General features: G+C 38.1%; 1 protein-coding gene across 1 annotated transcript; it reads left to right on the top strand.

Annotated features, from left to right (window-relative positions):
- The first annotated feature begins 3966 nt into the window (after window positions 1–3966).
- LOC104907592 (hypothetical protein) lies at window positions 3967–18470 on the top strand. Its single transcript, XM_010696547.3, has 9 exons — window positions 3967–4739; window positions 7060–7189; window positions 10665–11182; window positions 11691–11771; window positions 11939–12037; window positions 13131–13244; window positions 13354–13437; window positions 16670–16741; window positions 17731–18470. The coding sequence occupies exons 1-9, from the start codon at window positions 4419–4421 to the stop codon at window positions 18001–18003; spliced, it is 1692 nt and encodes a 563-aa protein (XP_010694849.2). The 5' UTR covers window positions 3967–4418; the 3' UTR covers window positions 18004–18470.
- The last annotated feature ends 8070 nt before the right edge of the window (window positions 18471–26540 follow it).

Genomic DNA, 26540 nt, shown 5'->3' with positions numbered 1-26540 from the left:
GTGAAGGGAACTACCTATCTCAGGGAGTTTCTAATGTTAACACACCATACACATCTCCTTACACCCCTAAAATGATGGTTGAAAGTAGTTGATAAAGGGAAGAAAGTAGTGGATGAAACCTCAAAAAAATCTGATGTAAGTGCTTTAAGTGTCATGGTTATGGTCATTATCAAGCTCAATGTCCTAATAAAAGAGTAATGACTTTAATTGACATTAAAAACATTGAAGAATCACTTGAACATGAAGGAACCAAAGAGGAGCTTAGAAGAGGAGGCCGAAAGTGAAGAGTTTGGAGGTTGGAGAGGTGACTCAAGGTGATCATTTAAGCCTTGTTTTAAGAAGAGTTCTTCATGCCAAAGAAGCTGAATTGGTTCCTTCTCAAAGGGATCAAATCTTTCAAACCAAATGCTTGATTGGAGGGAAGATATGTTCGATGATCATTGATGGAGGGAGCTGCACTAATGTGCCTCATCTTCTATGGTGGACAAGCTCAATCATGCTACTTTCTCACATCCAAAACCATATAAGCTTCATTGGCTTAATGATGGCAATTGTGTGGAGGTAACAAAACAAGCTTTAATTAGCTTTTCTTTTGGTGATTCTTATAAAGATGAAGTTTTATGTGATGTATTACCTATGGATGCATGTCATGTACTCTTAGGTAGACCTTGGCAATCTGATAAAGAAGCCTTACATAATGGTAGGACTAATACATACACTTTCATGCATAATAAGAAGAAAATTGTGCTTAGTCCTAGTCCATGGCCGAATCATCTTAAACCAAAAACAACCCACCTAAAACACAAAACAAAAAAAACCTTAATCCTTTCTAAACCACAACTTGACAAAGCTGTAGAAAAGGGGAAGGTTATGGATGAAAATGATGAGAATTTTGATGAGTGCACGAAATGGTTAAGCCTTTAGTGAAGGATTTGGTGATGTCTTTCCTATTGATCTTCCATGTGGTTTGACAAATGCTCTAGTACTTTCATGAGACTTATGCACGAGGTACTCAGGCTCTTCATTGGTATCTTTGTTATTGTTTATTTTGGTGATATTCTTGTGTATAGTCAAAGTGAACAGGAACATTTAGTGTGGTTACATCTAAGGAAGAAGAACAAGCTAATGCCACGAAGTGATGGTCCTTTCAAAGTGCTAGAGAAGATCAACAACAATGCATACAAGATAGAATTGCCAGATGAAAGGGGAAACATCTCTGCTACATTTAATATTGGTGATTTAGCTCCATATCTTGCAGAAGATTTTGAATTACAAGAAGACCTTTTCGAACCTGAGGAGAATGATGCAGGAGCATCTAGCTTAAACAATCAAGGTCTTCTTCTACATGATCAAAAGGAGAACATGGTGAAGAGGTTCAATTTCTAAGCCTAACTAGCTCGGTTTATTCTAAAACCTTACTTAAGCAACTTGATTAGGCTAATCCTATGTTAATCTCTACTTAAGCAAGATTAGTAATACTTAATGACACCTTAACATCATTATGTATTGTTAATCAAGTTTAGTAAGTGATTAGTAGCCTAATTACATACTTAAGATATGTTAATCATGCTTTAAGAGCTAAGCTAGTTTAAGGTTATTTAGTTCGGTTCTTTAAGCTTTCTTTAGGAGTTGTTTTGCTGCATTTTTGGTGCCACCTCCTACTGAATTGAAGCCCTTGGGAAGAGTATAAGCCCACATGAAGATCACATGGGCAAGGGAGGCCATATCCAATGAAAGAAGAAGACTTCAAGGCAAGGTATGCCTCCTGCCCAGCTCCAGCGTCCAGCCTGCCTTCTCTTTGAAGCTTTTGGGCAATCATCATTTGAGCTGCAAATTGGACAAGCTTTTGAGGAGTAATAGTTTAATATGTTTACTTTAGTATCCTATTGGTAGTTTTACTGTTTTGTAGCTTCCAATAGAAATCTAAGCTAGTTTGTAGAAGGTGTGCTGAGCAGAATGTAATTGTTGTTTCATGCTTTTTATTAGCTTAGTTGGCATAGCTAGGGAAGTCCAAATCAGCCGAAATTTGGACACAATGTAAACAAATATGTTAGATTTGCTATCCTTTTGGAATTAAGTCATTTGAATGAAAATTGAGAGTTTTATGCTCAAAACACTAAGCTGTGTGCTTATTGTCTTTCCGGTCAGTTTCGACCATTATCAAATCTTTGCTTAATTCTTTCACTTAAACGTTGATTTAGTGAATGAAACTCAAAGTAGATGCAAGTTAGAAGCTTATTGTTATAACTTGATCTTAGATTGGTGGTATTTGGTTAGTGAAAGTGGTGGTTGTTCAATCTAATTGAACCGGTTTGTAACAAACTTTTATGTTCTCTTTCTTTGTTCTTGTTTCTCTCTTTGAATGCTCTTGAATGCTTAATCAATATGTATCAGGTTTGCCTTCTGTTATGATGTTTGGCATTATATGCCACCTTCTGATGGGGGATTAATATCCTCGGTGGCTTTGCCTTCTGTTATGATGTCTGACATTATATGCCACCTTCTGATGGGGGATGAATATCCTCGGTGGCTTTGCCTTCTGTTATGATTATGGCATTATATGCCACCTTCTGATGGGGGATGAATATCCTCGGTGGATATGCCTTCTCTGTCTTCGCCAAAGTAACCAAAGAAAGTTTTCTGATAATGAAATGTGACAATGGAGATAATATGAACAGAAATGACTTTTAAATTCCTGATTTGAAGTATATGTTTATGAAATGGTTTTACTATATTCTCTTCTCCCTGTTTGCAAATAAAATGAATTGAAATGAATTTACGTTGTTAGAGTAGTATGTTACTAAGCCTCGACTCATGACGTTTTGTTTTTCTGTTTTAGGTATGCATACGAAGATGGGATGACGTAGCAATGAGGATTAAATTACTTTAATTCATGCGACTATGACGGTTATGTAATCCAAGTTTATGATAACTAGATTACGTAGCATCAACTATGCTTAAGCTATTTATATATATTTCTAGAACTACTACCACTATTATAAAGGTTTAGTGACGTGAAAGAATGTTGCCTTGTACTTTCCTGTGTGGAGAGTACGGCAGTGACGCACCGACTAAGCTAGGAAGGTTTTCCGCTGCTAATCCTTGTAATTAATTAACCTAATAGTGATGCTTAAAAGTCGGGGCGTTACACCAATTCACCATCTTCATGCCGCATCCCCACGTTCCACCTGTAATAGGGTTTTTTTTTTTTAAAAAGGAGGTGTTGCCACTGCCATGGAAGTCCCACCTCTGATATAGGCATCCATGGCAGGCGCTCCACCACAAGTGGAGGCGCATGACATGGACGCCTACATCGTTGGTGATGCGTCCACAGGCGTCCATGGCAAGCACCTATATTTTTTTCTTTATGAAACACCACATGCGCCTGTCGCGGACGTCCCACCACCGTTATAGCCGTCTTTGGTAGGCACCTCAACCTGTGGTGGAGCGCCTGTCATAAACGCCTACGCCGGAGGTGGGGCGTCAATGGCAGACGCCACCCTTTTTTTTTTTAGAAAATGAATCGGTGAGAATGAGGAGAGAGAGAAAAGGAGGGTGAAAATGGAAATCTTAGGCATCGGTGGTGGTGGCGACGATCTTGGTAGTGCGACTACATTGGTTCTTGTGATGGTAGTGCCGGTGTCTCCGGTCGTGGTGGTGATGGTACGAAAGAGAAAGGGGGAAGGAAAAAGAGAAGAAATAGAAGTACAAATATATTGTATTTAAGACGTAACTCGAAAATAATAGGACATCATCTAACAAAATCGAAACATTATTATAGACAAGATCAATGACACTAAGTCTTACTTAAAAAAAAAAGTAGTGCATATCATAACATAGTGGGACCATTTTAATCCCCACAATCCACATAGATACAAAGATTACCACCCTAATCCACAAACAAATTATTGGTACTTACTACTATGACAATCTCTTAGCTAGTGAGACATGTTTGCCATTCTTTTTGATTCCTTCCTTTGTCATTCTCTCTCTCTCTCTCTCTCTCTCTCTCTCTCTCACCTCCATTTAAACTTTTTCAACCAGAACTTCTCTACCTTTATCACGAGTTCTCCCTGAAAATGGCTGAAACCAAAAAAAACAAAAAAGCAACCCCCAAAATCAAAAGCCCTAACACTCTGATTCATTCTCTATAGGAATCAATTAAAGCCACTTCCACCTTTCTTTTGTCGGTGCACCAAACTCAACTTTCTCTCTCCTCTTCCTCGCTTCCGGCGTGATTCAAGAAACTTTCTGAATCGCCCACATTATGATGGATCATAGCTATTTATTGTCTTCATTGTCACTTAGATGCGATAAACCTAGATTTGATTATATTCGGTTGCGATTTTTTCCGTGATTTAGGTCGATGTTTCATGGAGTTTAGCTGAAATTTAACTCGTTAGATTTAGGGTTATATAATGGAGGACATTGGATTGGTTCAGCAAGGTTGGAAATGGCTGCAATCGCAGAAGAAGGCGTGTTCAGTTGCGAAAACAACGGCTAGTTGTATGAGAGATCGGGTTTGGGGAGCCATTGATAGGCATTGGCCAATGCTTTGCAATGGTTGCAAGAAATCATGGGGATTTGTGGTTATGCTCTTGGTTTATTGGAAGGATAGCTTTTTTACGGGTTTTCAATCGTTATTTGGTCTTCAATCGGCGGCGTTGCTGGTTATTATGTGGAGTTGTTTTTTGAGCTTGACCTCCATTTCTTGTTTAGTTTATGTCTTGATTAGCATGGTAAGTTTTGGATTTTATTTCTTTGTCATCTTAATGTGAAATGTTCAAGATTACTATAATTGGTAAGCCTAATTATAGTAATTGCTATTAATGTTTTTTTATTTCATAGAACAATTTAACCTGGGAGAGGGGGACTGTAGATTTGTAGTATTCATCATGTGACTCAGTTCGATAACAGTTGGTTTGGAGGGCTGCCCTGTTAATAGCACCTATGCTCATAGCAATGGGCAATATTGTTGATTCAATATTCGACATTATTGAATATACAATCGTACTCGTTTATGAATATGAACATGTTCATATGGGTTATGAACTGAGGCTTCTCTGGTTTATTATGCCAGTTTTTCTATGGGAACTTATGGTTATTTTGCGTTGTCCCTTTTACTGATGTAGGGACTTTTTTTTGTAGAAATAGTGTGGGAATGTTCTGGTTGCTTGAATGATGAATCTTTGGTGGTTTGTTAGAGTTGCCTTGAATAGGTTTCTTTAGGTAAGTGGCTGGTGTGAAAACCTAAAGTGTGAATGTTACAAACTCGCTTAAACTTTATTCATGGTGGTAGGTCAATTGTTGCTTGGTAGACTCTGTTCACACTTTAGAATTATGTACCCGGTACAATTTGTTTCTAGTCAAATACGCGTACCCATGTCCTAAAATGTCGAAATCTTGCCATTTTCCATCCCCGTAATTTGAACCCTTACCTATATCCTTCTTTGTGCAACTTAGATGGCAAGCTCCACATTAGTCATTCATGGAAAAATATTTGATATTAAATAATGTACGATGACATAAGCTATCAGGTCATTAAATTTCATAGTGGTGCATCAGTTTTACCGCATCATGTACAATAGAATTCATGGAACTTTATGAGTAAAAAGGCGTTTTACTTGAAAAGTGTAGAAATTCATCAAATGTCCAGTTCCATGGCACCTTGATTGGTCCTCCGTGCATATTGCTTATCTTCCTTGCCAAGTACTACGGGATTGACACATAATTTAGGATGATTTCTCTTTACCTTATGTTTCCCAGACTTCTCTCAATATATTTAAATTTTGTTTGAACTTATTGGAACTTATTTGAACTTATATGAATTTGTTGAAGCTTATTTTATAAAGTGTTTGAACTTGTTGGAAGTTATTAGACACTAAATTTTTTTATAAGGGGAAGAGAATGCACCCTTAATGATAAGAATTATCATCTGCTCTAAAGTAGCAAGGGAATATATCACTTTATGCTCTGCATTTTGTCCCCTATTTCTTCTACTTTGTTCTCAATTTCCTCTATCATCACTCATCAGTATACAAGTACCTTGCTCACTCCTTTCTTTCATCTATGCAATTTCCATGAGATTTCCAAATTTAGAATGGACGTAAGTTTTCCCTTGCTTTGATGCTTTGTCGATGTGATCTTATAAGGAGGAAAGACAGGTGGTAAAATGTTTATCTCAGGAAAGGTATCAACTCTGTCGTATCAAATGTATGAATAAATTAACTTTTAGAAACAACATCAATCAAGAAAGTTAACTGTGAACAGAAGTCCTGGGAATGCCGGATGTCAATTTTGTTGGTAGTGGACTCAGGTTTTGCCTTTCTTTAAAGCAGAACTTCCATCATGATAGGTTAACTAAATTAAACAAGGCCTACAGTCATTTGAATGACTATGAGACTTATGGATGTCATGCCATCTATGTTACTGAAGTCATCATTGCCGCTGAACATTTTTATCAATTATACCGAATAATATCTGTTTAGTGGTTACTGTTACTGCATTTTGATTATTTGTGCAGGTCATATAATTATTTGCTTCTCGTTGGGCCTCTCATTTTAGATACTATTAGGATTATTAGTTCATGGTCCAAACCTGGATGTTTCAGAGTTATGTTGGAATGGAGTTATTACACATACGGCCAATACTAGATTCTGGGTGACTTGGGTTGTTGAGATACTGATTAGCCAATTTTACTGGAAGTCATTTGCCATCAACTTGTAACCTTTGAGTTTTTTTTGTACTTTCTTGTGGTTCATATTGATGTAATGGGAATACTTATGCTATTATCTTTCCTATTGTAGCCTTATGAAATAATTTGCATCCTTGCTACTCCTTTGTAGTAGATGAGACTGCCTGTGGTTATGTCGTATTATATGGAGGTAGTATGCTGTTTGAAACTCAGTAGTCTCAGCAATACTTTTTTGTTATGTAATGCTGTCTGTTGGCAATCTAGACTTGAACTGACCAATTCTTTTGTGTGGTAAGACTCCTGAGTCTTGCTACCAATTAAGACGGTGACTTGATGCACTTGAATTTGTGGATGAATTTTTACAGGCAGTTGCTGGAGTTGCTGTTCAATACTTGGGCTATACTCCTGGGATTTTTATTGTAGGGCTGTTTGCTATCTTAATTTTGTGGATGTATGCTAACTTCTGGATCACTGGAATATTGTTCGTAGTTGGAGGTAAAGCTTGTATATATACCTGCTAGTTTATCATTGTGGAAAGAATTGGATGGATAGATCTTCGTTTATCTTTCTTCTTACATTTATAAATTAATATGCTTGCTAATTTGCTTTTTCATTTGCTCTACTTGTAGCAATTTAACAATTTATTTAGTGGAAGCTGATAGTTGGTTATTTTGACAGAGTATGTGTCAAAATATACTCTGTCGGTATAAAAGGTCATTTAGTTGCTCAACTTTTAGAACTGTGCAGTAAATGATGAGAAGTTTTTCTAGTTTTTGCTCAGTTTCTAACCTACTTGATTTACCCAATCTTTGTGACTGGAACAAACATGGAGCAAAAATATGCAATCTGTCATTATCATGAAGGAAATAATGATTCTTGGGAACTTTAGGACCCTATTGTGCTGCCGTAAATGAGATATACATAGAATCCGGTACTATTGACGGCCTCCTTTTTTTCCATACGCATGCTAATTGCTAATAAGTCCTTTCAACTTATAACAATAAGCTGTAGTGAAATGATGACAATGACAATAGTAATAGTAATATCGAGCTTAATTTATGTTAATTATTATAATTATATTAATGTTGAACTTACCAAATATTATAATAGTTACTACTACATGAAATTTCATTTGCTGAATGCTGCTCGTTCTATTTTTGGTTATTGAAAAGATTGTATTTCTATTAATCATGTTGCTATGAGACTTTTTATTCATAATTTTTTGTGTTTGATTTTTATCTTGCTACTTTCCTGATGGTTTCAATAATTACATACTCTGTTTATTATTCATTTTAATCACTATTAAGCATTCTTTTCTGATTTTTGTGCTTATAATGTTTTTCCCGTGTTGCCTTTTCACTTATATTTTCTTAATTACAGAAATTTCATTGTGAGCAGATTCATACTTTCCTTAATACTGTATCTTTCTTCCTTAAATTTCAACATGAGCATATTGATTGCTTCCTTAATACTAACATAACATGATTGTTTATATGTGTGTTCACTAGGGTCTTCTTCATCTTGATTATGAGTATAATAGCTCTACATTTTTCATACATAATTTCCTTACTGGTTCTAACTTGTAAAATCATAGTAATGAATGGAGTCCATAGTAGTGACAAATTACAATTATAATGTTACCACCACTTGAATGATAATTGTTATTATTGATCATGTTTTACTTCTTCTCATTCACATTGTTTTTAAAACAACCATTTAAATTTTTTTCAACATGTAAGTGTGGTACCTTGGCTCAACTACAATAAGCCTATGTTCAGTTCAACTTAGTTTTTCTTATTTTAGACCAAAGTTATTTCAGATTAGTTAAGATAAGTTCAAATACGTTAAGATAAGTTAAGTTATAAGTTCCAAGAAGTTCTAACGCCTTATTAATTCAACTTCAATAAGTTTAGATAAGTTCAAATAATTTAAGAGAAGCTAAGATAAATTCAGAGTTCAGATTTTTTTTTTTTTGAGAGGTAAGAAAGAATAGACTGCACTCAAAACAATTTACAACCTAGAGCCTCAAAAGCTGGAAGAGAACAACCCTTCTAGGAAGGCCTCTTCTTCCCAGCAGCTCAGCAACAAACTAGGCTAACAGGCTAGCCTGAAGAAACTATACAGCAAACCAAACTATAATGCATATAACCAAGCAAGATCTATAGCTTTCACTTTCTTTCCATGAATCTGTACAATTTGATTTCTAACTGTATACTGTATAAGAGAAACCATTGTGTCAATATCTGGAGTTTTCCCCTCACATAGAGCTGCATTCCTACACTTCCAGATGAGATAGCAAGTGGCAGCAAAGTATGTCTTCCTCCTGAAGATGCTATTTTTGCAATTCCTCAGAACCCATTATATCAGTCTATGCACATTATGCACAGGTCTCTGTAGGCCAAGCCACCTCATGATCTTGAGCATACAGTCAGCACTGATAGAGCACTCAAAAAATAAATGGGTGTGAGTTTCCTCCCTACCTCACAGAGGCAACAATCAGTGGTAGTTGAGACACCCTAAGTAGCCAGTCTACTTCTTGTAGGAAGCTTCTGCTTCATCATCAACCATAGAATGAATCCATGTTTAGGAATAGAGTGTCTATTCCACACCTGAACTCCATAGCCACTTAGGGTTTTCAGGGCAAAGAGCAGTATAAATCTGGATGATACTATATTAGGCATCATTAGACTCAATAATGTTCAGATTAGTTTTGATTAGTCATAATGAGTTGGAATAAAACGGACCCGAAGTTTACAATTTAAGTTTGGTCCAGCAGAATGAAGTTAAGTTTAGCAGAATTGGAGAAACAGAGCCTATAATAAGTTGGATTTGAGCATTTGCCAATTGGTTGTTGAAAGAAAGCTGCAACTGCAGAGGGTAATATGGCAGTGACACATGCATTTAGATTTTCTTGTTATGATGTGTTATTGAATGCTCTTTGATGATTGCCATATAGTTTCCCTTCATTTATACAGTTTCAGTCTCTTCGAGAAATACTACCGAACGGCTGAACCTTAAAGGCTTTTGAATTTGAAGCTGATTTGACTAAAAGATATCTTAGTCTCTGTCCAGTATAACAGCATTAGTGGTATTTTTACTGCCATTACCAAAACATGCCACAAATTCTTGATTTAGTTAATAATGATAATTTGGTAAAATATGTTTCCAACATGGTCTACTGTTTTCTAAAGAAAGGTTTTAACTATAGCTGCATGAAAGAGAATCTTGGCAAGCCCCCTTTTAACGTAGTTCGCATTTTTTAAGTTTTAACAGAGCTAATGTATCAACAGTAGAAGGTAGGAAAAGTAGGTTGTTAACCAGAGTATGTTGTTCATAATCTGGTTTAATAATTTTTTTCTCGTGCTATCTCCTCCTCCCTTTGGGTTGCTCCCCTGCCCTTTCTCCTATCTCAATTTTGTGTATCTTCTATCATCTCTGTGGGAAGTCTATATTTTAATTTGCATTGGTCTAATCAGTATTATTTATGTAGCTACATTCATTATAAATGGATATATACCATATATATCCTGCTTCCTGTTCCTTTCCCATGAAGCTAGTCCTTTGGAATATGATGTAGCTAAAATAACTTACTATGAATTCTTCTGTTGAAATTCTGTAGTATCATTAAATTTTCTCCCTGAAGGTTGGATTGAGAACCTTTGCATTGATTTATTTTCCTAGGAATTAGGATGTGATTTTTGTTGCCCCATTAAACTTTTTCTAGATCTGCTTCTTTGAACTAAACTTCTGTTCCTAGTAAATAAATACAGTTACTAAAAACCATGCTCAAGATCGGAAACACAGCCAATGTATGACTTTAACAGTAAATTCTATTTGTGGAGAATAGCAATAATGTAATACTTTATTGTTTAACATCTTTTTTTTTTTTTTTTTGTTGCTAACTTTGCTGTGCATTTTTATTTTGTGAACAGAATTTAACCCTTTTTGAAAAAAAACTTTTATGATGCAGGTTATTTGTTTTCCCTAAATCATGCACGATTGGTGGTCCTGATGGCATTGCTGTATTCTATATATTGTGTGAAAGTACGAATAGGATTGGCTGGCCCTTTCCTTGCAATTAACCTAGCCTTCTTGTCAAATGATGCTTTTAATTATCTGTTGCAATGGTGTGATACTCTAAATGAGAGTACGCGTTTCGAGGAGCACAAAGGATCAGAAGCATTTACAGAGGATAACTTTTCTGGAGAATGTGAATTTTCAATTCCATCTGATGAATCTGAAGAGCAGTCTGCGACTACTTCAGCTGGAAAAACAGCCAGTAAAACATCTAGTAGAACAACTTCTAATACTACAGCGGTTCTGAAAAATCAGAAAGAAGTTTCTCCTAGTCAGGTGGTCAAAGAAGACAGATGTTCATCAATTGAAATGAAAAGGATACTCAGCAGTGCTGATCACTATGAAGCATTGGGATTTTCGCGCCACAAGAAGATTGATGCTGTAATTTTGAAAAAGGAATATAGGAAAAAGGTAAATCTAAAGCTATTTTGTTTTTTAATCTACAATTAACCTTTTCTCTCTGTAAAACTTTTCCTATGTGGGATATTAGATAAATATATATATTGACATTTGTCGAACTGCAATCTTATAGATTTATAAGTTGCCAGAGTTTTTCTGCTGGGAAATGAGCTCTTATTAATTGATGAATCTTCTGTTGCATCAATAGTGCAGAAAAGATGTATCTACTAGAAACGGTAGTATTGTTTGCCACTTTTTTCCATGGCATGTCATCTTCTGTGCATCTCCTCATGCAGCACATTTGCTTTCTGTACTGTTGCTTGGAAATTCGGAGGATTTTCTGGAAGTATGTGTTTGTTTGATGTTTCCACGCAAGGTTGATTGTTGGCTGACATCTATAAAATAATTTTTTCTTTCACTTCACCGTTTTTTTTTCAACTGCTTCTCATAACAAGGTGGGCCAGTATTTCTTTTGAGCTTGTAGTCTCCGTTATGCCTACTCATTCTCTCTGTTGTGCAGGCCATGCTTGTGCATCCTGATAAAAATATGGGAAGTCCGCAAGCGAGTGAATCATTCAAGAAGCTTCAGTGTGCTTATGAGGTAAGTATTATGGTTCTCTTGCTAGATTAAGCTTCTGAATTCAGTCCATTTGTTTTACTTAGATGCCATTACAAGCCACATATTACTCGAAGCTGTCTTGACTGGCAAGAGGAAATCGTCTTTGTTTGTATCCAAGTCCTTGCAATTGATCTCATTACAAATTGTAGGTATTAGCGGATTCTACCAAGAGAAGAGATTATGATGAACAACTGAGGAAGGAGGAATATAAGAACATCTCCCAAAAGTCTCCTAGCACTTCAAATCAGGTAAGTTGGATTAGTTGCTGCGAAATAAGAGTTTTCATAATCTGTTAAAAAAATATCTGCTGCATATTATGGCCACTATACTCTTAACTGTGTGATTTGTTCAACAAAATTTAGTTTGTTTCAGAAAAGATAAGCTAGTATGATTCATAATTACAATAAGTTAAGTTCAAATAAGTGAAATTCAGTTGAACACACCTTGATTCTTTGATCATGCTCCATGTCAATCTATTGTTTTTCCTCTCCATAAAAAAGGGAAAGGCATGCTTAGTGGAAATTTATTGGCAATACAAGCATCACAGTTTAGAAAGAAACTAAGTTTGCATTTTGTGGGATTTGGTTTGTGGTGGAAGGAAACTTTTGAGAACTCATTAAGCTTTCATAGATAATGTTTTCTGCCAGTCGACTCATGTAATTGGACATAACAACCTTCCTTCCTAATTCAGTTACACTCTCCTATTAACTATATCAGTCATGGATTAGTTTCCCTGATCTTTGACTTTGTTGCCCACATATTTTATGTGCACCATGGCAATATACGTGACCAAGCCGAGTCCCTTTGGTACTTCTCCTCTTCCTTGTTTATGTGAACCTGTGATACGTTTTGATATCTAACCATTCTAGTCATGTAATTGGCGCAACAGCCTTCATTCCTGTCAGTAACACTTTCCTTTTGCTACTGGCTTTTGCACTATCAGCTCTGGATTAGTTTCCCTGATCGCCGACTTTGTGGCCACGTATTCTATGTGAGCATGGCAATACGTGTGTCCAAACTGAATCCCTTTTATTCTTATCCTCTTCCTTGTTTATTTAAAGAATCAGGAACTCATTGATGGAAACGCTAATTTGCAATTTTATATGCAACTATATGATGTGATTGAAAATCATGCTTTGTCCCTTGAATTTGTGGTTCCTTTGTGTCTTATTCCTCTGTGATCTTTTTTAAAGGGCTTCAATCATAACCTAAGGTGGATGTTACTACTCAGTGGCTTTTATTAAACTCTCACCATCCAATTTATATTGCTTGCATAGTCATTTCTTACCTCTAGAAAAAACCATCAGGCTGTCACATCTCATGAAACTGTGGCCTACTCAGGAAGCACGTGAATTTTTCACAGAGGAATCAAGGCGGATACAATGCACAAAATGTGGCAATTCACACATATGGGTTTGTACTAATCGGTCTAAGGCCAAGGCAAGATGGTGTCAGGTGCGCCTGTGTATATCTGTGCTTGTGTATCTTCTCTCTAGCATACTTGAGGAGATGGAGTTGTATCTGCCACAATCTATCTCTAATTTATTAACTGTTTTCATCACAGGATTGCTGTCAATATCATCAAGCTAAGGATGGAGATGGTTGGGTTGAATACAAAGGATCTTTGGTTTTTAGTGGACCTCAAAAGGTATGTTTGACCTCAAATAACCATAAATATCTGTCCAAATTAGAAATATGCTTGCGTTCCTTGGTGATTCTCCGTATAGCATCTTTCGTAATGGATTGTTTCATTGACTAAGCTGATCTCATGCTCTCCTTAATAATGAACGAAAGTTTGATGTCCACTGGCCCCACATCTCAGATAATTGCAAAAGTTAGTTTGGAATTCTAAATGGATTGCGTTGGCTTAATATTTCCATCAGAGATTTCCATAATATTTCCTTTGAGATAGTCTTGAGCTAACATTTGATTCCCCTTTGAAATAGCAAAATGAAGCTTGAAAGCTGCTTCTCTTCACAACTCACATACACATGATCTTGGAGGTGCTCCACCTCTAATGCAAACTGTGTTCTTCTTTGAGTTTCAGTTAGTATACAATGCATTGTACTGCTGCCTATATTTCCGCCAAAGTGCTTGACAAAGAGTTATAGTAGAGTAAATTGAACTATAGCTACTCTGTTGTGGCGAATTGAGCTAAACCAAGGAAGGACTTAACTTTAAATTTAAATGAACAAAAATAGTGTTAGGTCGATGTATTAATTCCAGGAATCGCTTCACCTTTTCCGTTCTATCTATTCTTTAGTAAGCTTTTGATAATCTGCTGAATCGCTTCACCTTCTCCGTTCTTTCTATTTTTAATAAGCTTATCATAATCTGCTGTCGTGGCATTACTAATGTTATGTGACTTCTGAATCCACTATGGAACTAACTAAAACTAAATAATTAATGACTGAAGGAGGCTAGACATCCCATCCTAAAGCCTTAACCAACTATAGTACTGAATTCTTATATATGGTCCTCCTCAGATTGGCTTATGCCTAACCCAATCGGCTACCAGCAATGGCCAAATTGCAATAATCTTCTACTGTTGCATTATAAATGTTATGTGACTACTGACTTCAGTATGGTAATAAGCCAAATTACATAATTAACGACTGAAGGAGTTCGTCCCTTCTTCTAAGTCCCTTAACCATCTATAGTACTGAATTTTTATTAATGATCCTAATCCTATGGGCTTATGCTTAACGCAATTTGCATCTAGCAATAGCCAAAATGCCTGGTGTAGAAACCCATGACAGAACTTAGCAGATACTGCAAAGTTTTTCTGTCCGATATAGAAATTGCCATTGAGCAATTGTTGATGAAGTCTAACTGAACACGCCATCAATGAACCAGAGGGGTCATCAACTGATCTCGATTTAAGAAGCTCACCATTTATTTAAGTATATAGTTGGATTCATCAATATTTGTTTTTTTCTTGTTGATTCAGAAAAAAGGTTTCTCATTTCTACTTCTCTACTGTCAGGATAAGTAGGTGGCTGAAGTTTCTCATTAGAAGACTGAATTCTGTTAATGAACATTACTACTAGGGTATTCAGTAGCTTGTGAGGTTTATGGGAATCATTGTCTATGTGAAAACTAGGTTTGGGACCAATGAATAAAGGAAAGACGTGAGAATATAATGATATAAACCTTGTGGCCATAATGGTGGTGGTATTAGCGGGGTACTAATACAATATGTGCAGTTATCAACTTAAGTCTAATAGGAGGTGATGAAAGATGAAATTCTGTTTGGTACAGGCTCATCCGCTCATCCACTTCTTCAAAATATAGTTGTAGAGCATGTGGTTTGGATGATGTTGTGTTCATCTATTTAAACTATACTGCAGTTTGTTATTAATCTTGCACCACAACAAATGCTTTGAACCTTAAATGTCTATTATATCTTGAAACTGAGATTCTTGGTGTGTTAGTTGTTGGATAACCAGGTTATTGCTTCATACGTTCCCACCTTACATGAAGCTAATCTTTGACATTTTACTAGCTTTTCCTTCATTTGCTATGACCAATCATGTTACTGCTTGTAATGATTTTGTTGGAAATTAGCTATCTACTTTTATTTGCAAATTACAATTATGCATATCTATAGCGTTTGTATATTTGGTCAGTGAATATTGCCATCATTTGCTAATACTATCTCCTTTTCATAATATTTGCAACACTTTTCAAATTGCGGATTCTGAGGCAATTTTTCTTAGTATACAATCAGATGGGAAGGGGTATGTAATTAGACTAATTAATAATATTTCAATCACCACCCTACTACCGCCAGCCGCCACCATCTTGCCACCGCCACCACCAGAGCCATCCAAACCACCTCGCCAACATCACCGCCACAACCACCCTGCAAACATCACCGCCACAACCACCCTGCCAAAACCACCACCACAACCATCCCATCACCACCATTAGAACCACCACCACACCTACCCCGCCAACACCCACCACCACAACCACCACGCCAACACCACCACCACAACCACAACCACAACGACCCCGCCAACACCATCAGAACCACAAAAATTCAAAAAAAGAAAACGGATCTTCATCTTCTAACGAAGTATATGAGCAAATTAAAAAAAAACAGATCTAATCTAACCAAATTATAGAAAGATCTAACCACATTACAGATCTAACCAAAAATAGATCAAAGACAAAGGAAGAAGGAGATCGAAGGAGCAAGAAAGAAGGAGAACGAAAGAGAGAGAAAGAAGGAGAAAGGTCTCGTTCGTCTTCGCAGTGGTGCTTAGATCTGTTCGGCTTCGTTTTCGCAGCGGACTTCGCAATGGTGGTGGTTTTGTTCGACTTCGTAACGGTCGTAGTGGTGGTGGAAGCAGGCTCGACTTCGCAGCGTGAGGGAGGAGAGAGAGTGGCGTGAGGGAGGAGAGAGTGGCGTCGAGGGTCTGAGGGAGGAGAGAGAGTGGCATCGAGGGTATGAGGGAGGAGAGAGAGTGGCATCGAGGGTATGAGGGAGGAGAGAGAGTGGAGGTGGTGGAGAATGGGTTGGGTTTTTGTGGTGGGGGTGGGGGTGGTGGGGTGAAAGAATGTTGGTGTGTGGAAGATGATGGAGTAGTTAGAGGAATGATTAGGTAGTTTAATTGTTTTAGATTAGGGGAAAGTAAGGGTATTTAAGTAATTTCAGCTTCCTAAACTTACTAAAAAAGGAAAGAAAAAAAGTGTTGCAAATATTTTGAAACATCCCGAAATAGAAAGTGTTGCAAATATTATGAAACGGATGAAGTAACTTCAATTACACATTGTATTGTTTTGTTTTGCACAATGTAGCTATGAAATTTCATCTGGTTGGTGTTGGATATATATGTTGCTAACTGTACACTTTATGGTGTGTCTGCTGCCAGATAGAAATTCCACGTGCCTTTGTGTGTGCTGAAAGTAAGATATTTGATGTGTCAGAATGGGCCATCTGTCAGGTATTATTACTCACTTTGTTCATGAAGCTTGCATTGCATTTTGTCCAGGTTAAGAATAATCAGCGCTCTCTAAGTCAATAACGGCGAATCTGCTCATGCAACTGATTAATCTATTTTATATGAATCATCTTTAAGGCTGGTCTAGGCATCTAGCACACTGGACATAGTAGTATTCGTCTATTATTGTAGAGGATGCGATGATTTAGTTACATCCGTATGAGTACTATATGTCTACTATCCATTTTCCAATGTTCTAATAATAGCATACCCCTCCCCCTGCCCAAGTTTAAGTTTTGGTCATTACCATTACGTAAGTAGTCTAAGCTATTGCATAGGGTTGATATTTGTAGAGGATACAATTATGGTTGTATAGTTGAAATTGACCAGCATATTCAGTTTTGAGGTAAGTGAGAATGCGATGCTCTATCTATGTCCCACATTGGAAATTTAGTATGATTGAAACTCTTGAGAAGCCTTCTAGATTTTGGCAAGATCTCATTAGGATGCTGGTTAATTTGTATGCAGGCCATTATAGAGGATACCACTCTTTCGTTTACTCAAGATTAGTTTCTTTCCCCTTCATAGTGAACCTTTTACCTTAGGTAAGCAAAAAGTTTGGTGGATACACTTGGTGAGCAAACTGTCAATTGGTTTAGTTGTGGATCAATGACATTCAGAATTGGCAAAAATGAGTTGGGCAATTGCTTTCTTTAACAACTTCATGAAGTTACTCAAATGTTAGTGTCCTTTTGGATTTCCTCTCTTTCATTTCCTCTCCCTCATCCCCTGCCTCTAACAGAAGTGAGAAACTGTGGGGTTAATTTGGTTGTATCATGACTCTTTACCATCTCAATTGCCTTATTCCATAGTATGTAGGAGTCTTGCTGATTGTAATCTCAGAAGTCATACCCGACATATTGTATTGCATGTGGCTGTAAAGTAAACTCGATTGACGTGGTCAGTCTCTAACCAGATAAAACTGCTTACAGGGGATGGCTTGTAGACCCAATACCCATCGTCCAAGTTTCCATGTAAACATGGTTGGTTTGGAGAAGACAACTCGCTCAAATTCGAGCAGATTTCCTTGGGGATTGGATGCAGAAATGATGGATGAAGATGAAGAAGAGTTTGAGTTGTGGCTTCAACAGGCTCTAGCCTCCGGTCTCTTTTGTGAGACTTCAAAGCGACGAAAGACCTGGAGTCCATTCAAACTAAACCAAAAAAAGAAGCAATGGCGGAGATCATCTTCTGGATTGACTTAAAACAAGAACTGATTGTGATGGTTATTTGTGGTTACCAGCTCGTTAATCAATGAAATGATTGGTTATCGATTTTGGCAATTTGTCACAAGGCATTGGCTGTGCCTTAGCCTCAGCAACATATTATGAGAAGAGGATGGCTTTGGTTGGGGGGTAGTGTTGTACCAAGAAAGTGAAAAATGAGTCCCGGTATCAGTTTGACCCTTCCAACATTGTAAATATGGATGCAATTCTATGCAGCTTTGCTTTTCCTTGCCGAGATTAGCTTGGTTGCGTTGCGGATGGTCGATGATAACCCCATGAGAGCAGTATGCGTGGTTCGCCAATGCTGCACAATGTGCCCGCTGTACATTATTGAAATTGTAAAAGATGATGTATTAGTGTTGTAATAAAAAAAAAGGAAGAACAAGACGAAGTTTTCTTCAAAAAGAACATAAAATTATCATAGTAGGCAGTCTAATTTTAACAAATTGAAGCCTATATTTTCTTAATAAGCTGATTCCAGCCACTCTAACCTAACAATATCCTTAGGCATTTTGCATCAACCTAGTTGTTCCTTTTAATTTTCTTCTTTTGTTTACCCTTGAAACTCGAACTATAACATACAATTAAAAAAAATAAATAGGTAGTCTCATTGAATGAGTTAAGCTATTCACTAAATGACTTAAACTAGCCAGTAAATGAATTACTCTCTCCGTCCCAAAATATAGTTCCCATTTCCATTTTGGGTGCTCCAAAATATAGTTCCCATTTTCATATTTAGTTTCACATTTTTTCGTAATTTGTCTAGAAAAACCGTGTCTCATCATTTATTTGCTTCTTGAAATTTGTTTTTTCCTTTGTTTATTCAACCAAAATGTTACAATTAATGCTCTTTTACCAATTATTCTCCATTCTCTCTCCTAAAATCATCTTTTCCCATACAACATTTATTTAAATAAACAAAAAATCTTTACTATCTCTCTTAGATCCTACTTACATAAATTATCGTGAAAAAAGGGAAATGGGAACTATATTTTGGGACGGAGGGAGTATATTATAATTATTGAATGTATTAAATTGGTCACTATATTTAGAAAAATGGACTGTTTTTTTTTTCTTGATATTAGATTTGGGTAGTTGCTTAATTTTAAATTAAAAGTAGGTAGTTTTTTACCAGATTGATTGTAGAAAGAAAGATAATGAGATTTTTATTTTCCGATCTGCTATCTCACATCCTTTCAATTGCTCTATCTTTTCTAGAGGTTATTTCTTAATCTTTCATCTTCTTAACAAACCTTGATGTTTTAGAGTGTGGTTACTTCGACGTTTCGGCTGCTAAATTGTTTTGATCTTAACCCTTGGGTAATGGGTACTAATTTGATTTGATCTGAACCCTTGAATTTGAATAATTTTTGCATTTATTTGTTTGACCATAATTGAAATAAATTAGAAATAAATCAAGGGATGGAGAAAAGGGGGAAGGGTTGAGAATTTTTTGTTGTAAGACTTTTTTTTCCAAAAAAAAGTAACTAGTAAACTAATTGAGATGGTAAGTGGTGTAAACTTAATTACTTAATATCGAAAATCTATTATATTGATTAAGAGATTTTAGCCACAAGTTTTTGTATCCAATGTAAAATGATCCATTGGTAAGACCATCTGACTTGTGTGGATTTGGTTCACAGTAAAATTAGTGTGCACCATGCTCACGCGCGTGAATCGGGATACATATTACTATTATACATAGAGACCCACTATATTACAAACATATAAATTATATAAGAGAGAAATACACTATATCACAAACAAATAAACTATATCACAAAGAAACACTATCACAAATAAACACTATAGCTCTTGCCAAAAGAAACACTGGAGCACAGAGAAACACACTATATCACATACAAATACACTATATTGAAACTGACAATATTATCTTAGTCTTCTATAACAAGTTCAATTGTACAATCAATTATAATACATAGAAATAACTATGTCAGAATCAGATACACCATATCATAAACAAATACTTCCTCCGTTTCTAAATAAGTGCAACACTTCTTGTTTTCACGTTTGCCAATGAAATCTGCTCAATTGAACTTGACAATATAATCGAAACTGACAATATAATCCTAATTTTTTATAACAGGTTCAATTGTACAATCAACTATATCACAAAAACTGAAAAACAGAGTAAGGACTTGAAAAAAGGAAAAATGAAGCAATTATGAGAGATAAACTGAAAAGGCAAGAATCTAGGTAGAAAGAAAGACAAAAAACTAGAAATTGTAATCATTACACCCTAAATAACTTCTATTATGTGCATACTAATTAGTGTGCAACGGGTTCATATGAGTTTTTTTTATTTGTAAGATGTACAATAGTTGTAAAAATCATTTTTGTAACTCAATTCAAAGAGTCCGTGGAGGAATTGAGATTGAAGAAATCATGTTGAAGCAAATTAAAATCGTAATTACATCAGTTCATGAATTGTTGTCAAGTGCTTGTGAACGTTGTACTTGTGCGTCTGCGAGTCATTTTGTACAAAGCCAAACTAGAGGATTGAGGGTGTTAAAATATCATCTGGGTAAGGCTCTTCTTTTCTGCACTAAATTGATATCATTCCAATTGTTTAGCGCTGTCTTCAAAGTAAATTTGCAAGCCTGGAGAGAGGGTTATCAGTTTCCTACAATTAGATTTGTTTCGGGGGTAAAAAAAATTAGGATATGATATTTAGGGAGTCGTCTAGGGCTGTGCCCCGTCCATTTCAAGCAAGCCTTGTTTGGACAACTATGATCCTGCAAAATAAGGAAACCTACCCCGGGGTACCCCCAGAACGTCCCTCCGACGCTCAAGTCAGTAAATAACTTTGTGGATGGAGAAAGTAGTGAGAGTTCTCAAGTGGCCGAGATTCGATACCTGAGTTATGGGGATGCGTTCCCTATTTATAGAGGGTTGTTTAAGATGTGAATTGTGACTTGTATTTCCAACATGGGTATTCTCGTCCCTTCTATGATTATGGGCCTAGCAAGGCTATGAGCTATTGTGTGAGGCTTAGTTCCCGGTAAGGGTATTTTCACCTTGTTATATGTTATTGGGCTCGCCATATTTTGGGCCCAAACATTAGCCCCACGCTCATTATGCGTTAGAAGACTACGAAGATCGTGTGTTGAGCGGAATTACATAGACTATTTTATCCGAAACAACTTTTACGCTCGACCAAGGGAGCGAGGGAGTAGCTTGACCAAGGTAGGAAGTGAGTAGCTCGACCAAGGGAGTGAGTGAGCAGCTCAATCAAGGGAGCGAGGGAGTAGCTCGAACAAGGGAGCGAGGTGAGTAGCTCGACCGAGGGAGGAAGTGAGTAGCTCGACCGAGGGAGGAAGTGAGTAGCTCGACCGAGGGAGGAAGTGAGTAGCTCGACCGAGGGAGGAAGTGAGTAGCTCGATCAAGGGAGCGAGGGAGTAGTTTGACCAAGGGAGCGAGTGAGTAGCTCGACCGAGAAAGGAAGTGAGTAGCGCGACCAAGGGAGGAAGTGAGTAGCGCGACCGAGGGAGAAAGTGAGTAGCTCGACCGAGGGAGGAAGTGAGTAGCGCGACCAAGGAAGCGAAGGAGTAGCTCGACCGAGGGAGGAAGTGAGTAGCTCGATCCAGGGAGCGAGGGAGTACCTCGACCAAGGGAGCGAGGGAGTACCTCGACCAAGGGAGCGAAGTGAGTAGCTCGACCGAGGGGGGAAGTGAGTAGCTCAACCAACGGAACGAGGGAGTAGCCCGACCGAGGGAGTAGCTCGACAAAGGGAGCGAGATGAGTAGCTTGACTGAGGGAGGAAGTGAGCAGCTCGACCAAGGGAGCGAGGGAGTAGCTCGATCGAGGGAGTAGTTCGACCAAGGGAGCGATGTGACTAGATCGACCGAGGGAGGAAATGAGTAGCTGGACCAATGGAGCGAGGTAAGTAGCTGGACCAAGGGAGCGAGGTGAGTAGCTCGACCGAGGGAGGAAGTGAGTAACTCGACCAAGGGAGCGAGGGAGTAGCTCGACCGAGGGAGTAACTCGACCAAGGGAGCGAGTGAGTAGCTCGACCGAGGGAGGAAGTGAGCTAGCTCGACTGAGGGAGAAAGTGAGTAGCTCGAGCTCACTTACGATTGAAGGTTTTCTGTTTGTATAGCTCGAAGCTCGAAAACTACCGTACTCAAATTTTCGGGCTAGGCTACGCTAGCTGCAGTAGTGAGATGGAGTAGAGTACCTTTACCCTAATGATATCGTGCCGGTAAACATTATTTGTAAATGTTTGGTTGGTTGAGGAGCTGATGCATATAAGGAGCATCAAGTACGAAAACATAGGTCACTATATGCAAGACAGTGCCAACCACTGTGCGAAAGTCCTAGTAGTTTAATTAATTTTAATTGCTTTAATTTAAGTATTTAAGTGATAAAGGAATCCTATTATATTTAGGAGTCTAATTCCTTGTCATTTAGTCTAATTAGAAGTCTTATTTTTATAATTATCTTTAAATAGGCGTGTGAATTAGAGATAAGTATTAGGTTGTTATTTATCTTTATCCTTTAAGATAAAGATAGGTAAGTTTGTTGGTTATTTTTGTTTATCCTTTAAGCTTTACTAGATAAGTTAGGAATCTTGTACTATATAAAGGCTTTTTCGTTCATTAATAAAATAAGTTTTGTTGAGTTTAAGAAAAGTGTTAAGCTTGTGCTTGCATAGAACTGAGAGTTCAAATACACAAACCGCGACTTTGTGTGATCTTGGAGCCGAGACTCACAAGAGAACCTCTTAAACTGCGATTTAAGAGCCTATCCCTTTTATTATTATTGTTGTTCGTCCATAAATTTATAAAAACACAAAAAGAGTTCGAACCGCCAACAAAAATCACATCAGGAGCCATTTAACTTTTTTAGTTCATTTTCTTTGTTGAGAACCTGATCATTATCCACCTTACTCTAGGAGTGACAAAGCGCGTTATGGAGACCGAGCAATTCGCCTATGTGACCCCCTTTTCAACCAATTAGCCCCACGCATAACTCCTAATGTGAGGCATTCTTTCACATTGAGTTATAGGCGAAGCCACTCTTTCAAGAGGTTGAGGGGTGCATATTAAATATTTGTAAGCTAAACCGCGGGCTAATGAGCCCAAGAGATTGAGGGAGGTACATGAAACCTCCTCGAGATGAATTCGTCCAAGGAGGTATATGAGACCTCCTTGAGGTGAGTAAAAGGCTGGTGAGGCCAAGGAACTCGAGGGATGGTACCTTCTCGAGATGAATTGGGGGCTGGTGAGCCCTATGTACCTCGAGGGGCGTCTTGGACCTCGTTCGATATGTCTCAGGGGCCAATGAGCCCATGTATCTCGAGGGGCGTTTTGGACCTCGCTCGAGATGTCTCAGGGGAAAATGATCCCCATGTATCTCGAGGGGCGTCTTGGACCTCACTCAAGATGTCTCAGGGGATAATGAGCCCCATGTATATCGAGGGGCGTCTTGGACCTCGCTCGAGATGTCTCAGGGGATAATGAGCCCCATCTATCTTGAGGGGCGTTTTGGACCTCGCTCGAGATGTCTCAGGGGCTAGTGAGGCCCATGTATCTCGAAGGGCCTTTTGGACCTCACTGTCTCAGGGGATAATGAGCCCCATGTATCTCGAGGGGCGTCTTGAACCTCGCTCGAGATAATATCAGGGGATCATGAACCCTATGTATCTCGAGGGGCATCTTGGACCGCGCTCGAGATGTCTTAGGGGATAATGAGCCCCATGTATCTCAAGGGGTGTCGTGACGTCATAGCACTTAACCGGCGTCGACTCCAGTAGTTGTGTGACTTTGGAGTATCCTTCACTTGATCTGGGTGAAGTGCCTAAGTGTAGGTCTTTATGCGGTGTAGTGAGCCCCGTGTATCTCGAGGGGTATCTTGGATGTCACTCGAGGTGTTTAGGGTGTGGTGAGCCCCGTGTACCCCGAGGGACATCTTGGACCTCGCTCGAGATTTTCAGGGTTTTGTGAACCCCGTGTACCACGAGGGGCGTCTTTTAACCTCGCTCGAGGTATTTAGGGTCTGGTGAGCCCCGTGTACCTCGAGGGGCATCTTAAACCTCGCCCAAGCTAATAAATCCAAGATTTCGAGGAGGGTCTAATTTCCTTTTTGGAAGGACTTTTGTACTTAGAATATATTCTTGAAATAGGATGAATACATGGTTCTTGAGCTTAGCGAGGAGCTGATGACTTGGGGGTCGAGGAGCTGTCATATCGGAGATCCTTACTCGACTCGAGCGGGGCCATCTCGAACTTTTATGAATGTTCGAAGGCTGTATGAGGACCTCTATGAACTACGTTGAGGGTGGACATACATGAGCGTTCGAAGGACCTTGATGAAAGGACCTTTGAGAACTATATTCAGGGTGGATATCCATGGGTGTTTGAAGGTCGTATGAGAGGACCTTTACGAACCATGGTCGTATGAGAGGACCTTCATGAGAGGGCCTCTTTGAACACACTTTTGCATGTTAGCTAACTTGATAGAGCGGCCGACTTCGGTCGTGTATGAACGACGTGAGTATACTCAGGTAGTTGTGACCATTTGTTTGACGATCCCCATGACGGCGCAAACTGTTTCGGGTAAAAAACTAGGATATGATATTTAGAGAGTCGTCTCGAGCTGTGCCCTCGTCCATTTCGAGCAAGCCTTGTTTTGTTAGCTATGATCCTGCAAGATAAGGAAACCTACCCCGGGAGGTGCCCTCGGAACGTCCCTCCGACGCTCAAGTGAGTAAATAACTTTATGGAGGGAGAAAGTAAATAGTGAAGTTCTCAAGCGGCCAAGATTCGATAGCTGAGTTATGGGGATGCGTTCACTGTTTATAGAGAGTTGTTTAAGATGTGATTTATGACTTGTATTATCAACAGGGGTATTCTTGTCCCTTCAATGATTATAGATCTAGCAAGGATATGGGCTATTGTGTGAGGCTTAGTTCCCGGTGAGGGTATTTTCACCTTGTCACGTGTTATTGGGCTCGCCATATTTTGGGCCCAAACAAGATTCAAGTTGGATAATATCCAAAGAGGAAGCAATAGAGTCATTGATTATTACTTTTTTGGGAAATTCTACCTAGTACACTATACTTTGGGCTTTTCTATATTGTATCCAAAAAAAACTTTGATTACACATAGTACCACTATATATTAGTGCTAATATCTATAGTAATGCTCCGTTAATATAAACGTTTACCCCCTTCTTTGCGTTAAATGCTAGTTGCTACAATTGGGTCACTGACTTTGTTCGGCTAATTTGCATTAAGTTGGCAAAAAGGAAAAAGAGAATAAAAAGAAAACATATAGGAAGGTTTACATACCCCACCTTTGAACTACCTATTCATGAAAGTTAGTCTTATGACTTCTATCTTGAAACAATTATCCAAGTTCATCCCACAATTCAAGCAAATTCTACTGGAATTTTTACTCTCACGACTTGGTTGGAGCTATTGTTCTTCATCATTAGTCAAGGTATGTTTTTTCCCTATTTTATTCAGTATTCTTTTTCCGATTTTGTTCAGTATAAACTTCGATTTTGCGGATTCGATCTATTTTTACTCTCACGACTTGGTTGGAGCTTGAATTTTGTGGTTTGAATTTAGGGTTCAGGGTTTAATTGTAGTTGTTGCTCAATTGTGTTGTTTTTGTATTTGCTCAATTTTGATTTATTTTCATGCAGTAATAGGAGATGATATGAGGGTTTTAAAGTTTTAGTATATGGGTAATGATGTGGTTGTTGAGGTTGACCCTGGTAAATGTAACTTGCTTGATGTTGTGATTGAATATGAGGACAAAGCTAGGGAATATGGGTTTGAGTTCCCTAGATACCCTTATTTTGCCTACGTATGGAAAATGGAACAATGGCCATTAACTAAAGACAAGGACTTAATGACCATGTTTGGGAGGCTTCCTAACAAAGAAGATACTATGATATGCGCTGGATCAATGATGAAGCCAAATGCATTGAACAATTTAGTGCTTCAACTTAGGAAAACTCAATGCACAAATTGTCCTAGTGATCTGCATAATGTAGTGTCTAAGAACCTACACAACCCTGAGCCTTTAATCACTGTAGAGGAGTGCAATGATTCAGTAGTTCGGGTTGATGGGAGGAGGCAGAAGCTGCCAATTAGGATAAGCAAAAAGAATGCTGATAATAAGGGGAAATCAGTAGTTGAGCAACATGACGATGCATATAGGGTTGAGACTCACTTTCAGAAGTACGTAGTTGAGGATTTTGAGGATAAGGATTATGAGACTGAAATGATCACAATGACTTTAGTCTATGCAATGAAGAGACTTATATTAACATACAAGCAAATTTGCTTGAATTCATCCCAAAGACTATAAGAAGAAGACCAAGTCAACTGCAATAAAAAAAGGAAACTAAGGCAACAATGAAGAAGAAAAACCAATCTATCCTCATATCCAATGAGCTTATGGAGATCAGAAGAAGTCCCAGAATTGATGCAAAGGCTATTGTTGAAGAAGCAATTGTTAAGGTTAGTGCACCACTTTACTCAC

Source organism: Beta vulgaris, chromosome 4 (assembly GCF_026745355.1).
Source record: "Beta vulgaris subsp. vulgaris cultivar EL10 chromosome 4, EL10.2, whole genome shotgun sequence".
Lineage (NCBI taxonomy): Eukaryota > Viridiplantae > Streptophyta > Magnoliopsida > Caryophyllales > Amaranthaceae > Beta > Beta vulgaris.
The sequence above is the reverse complement of the archived record's forward strand: the minus strand, read 5'-3'. Positions and strand labels throughout refer to the sequence as shown.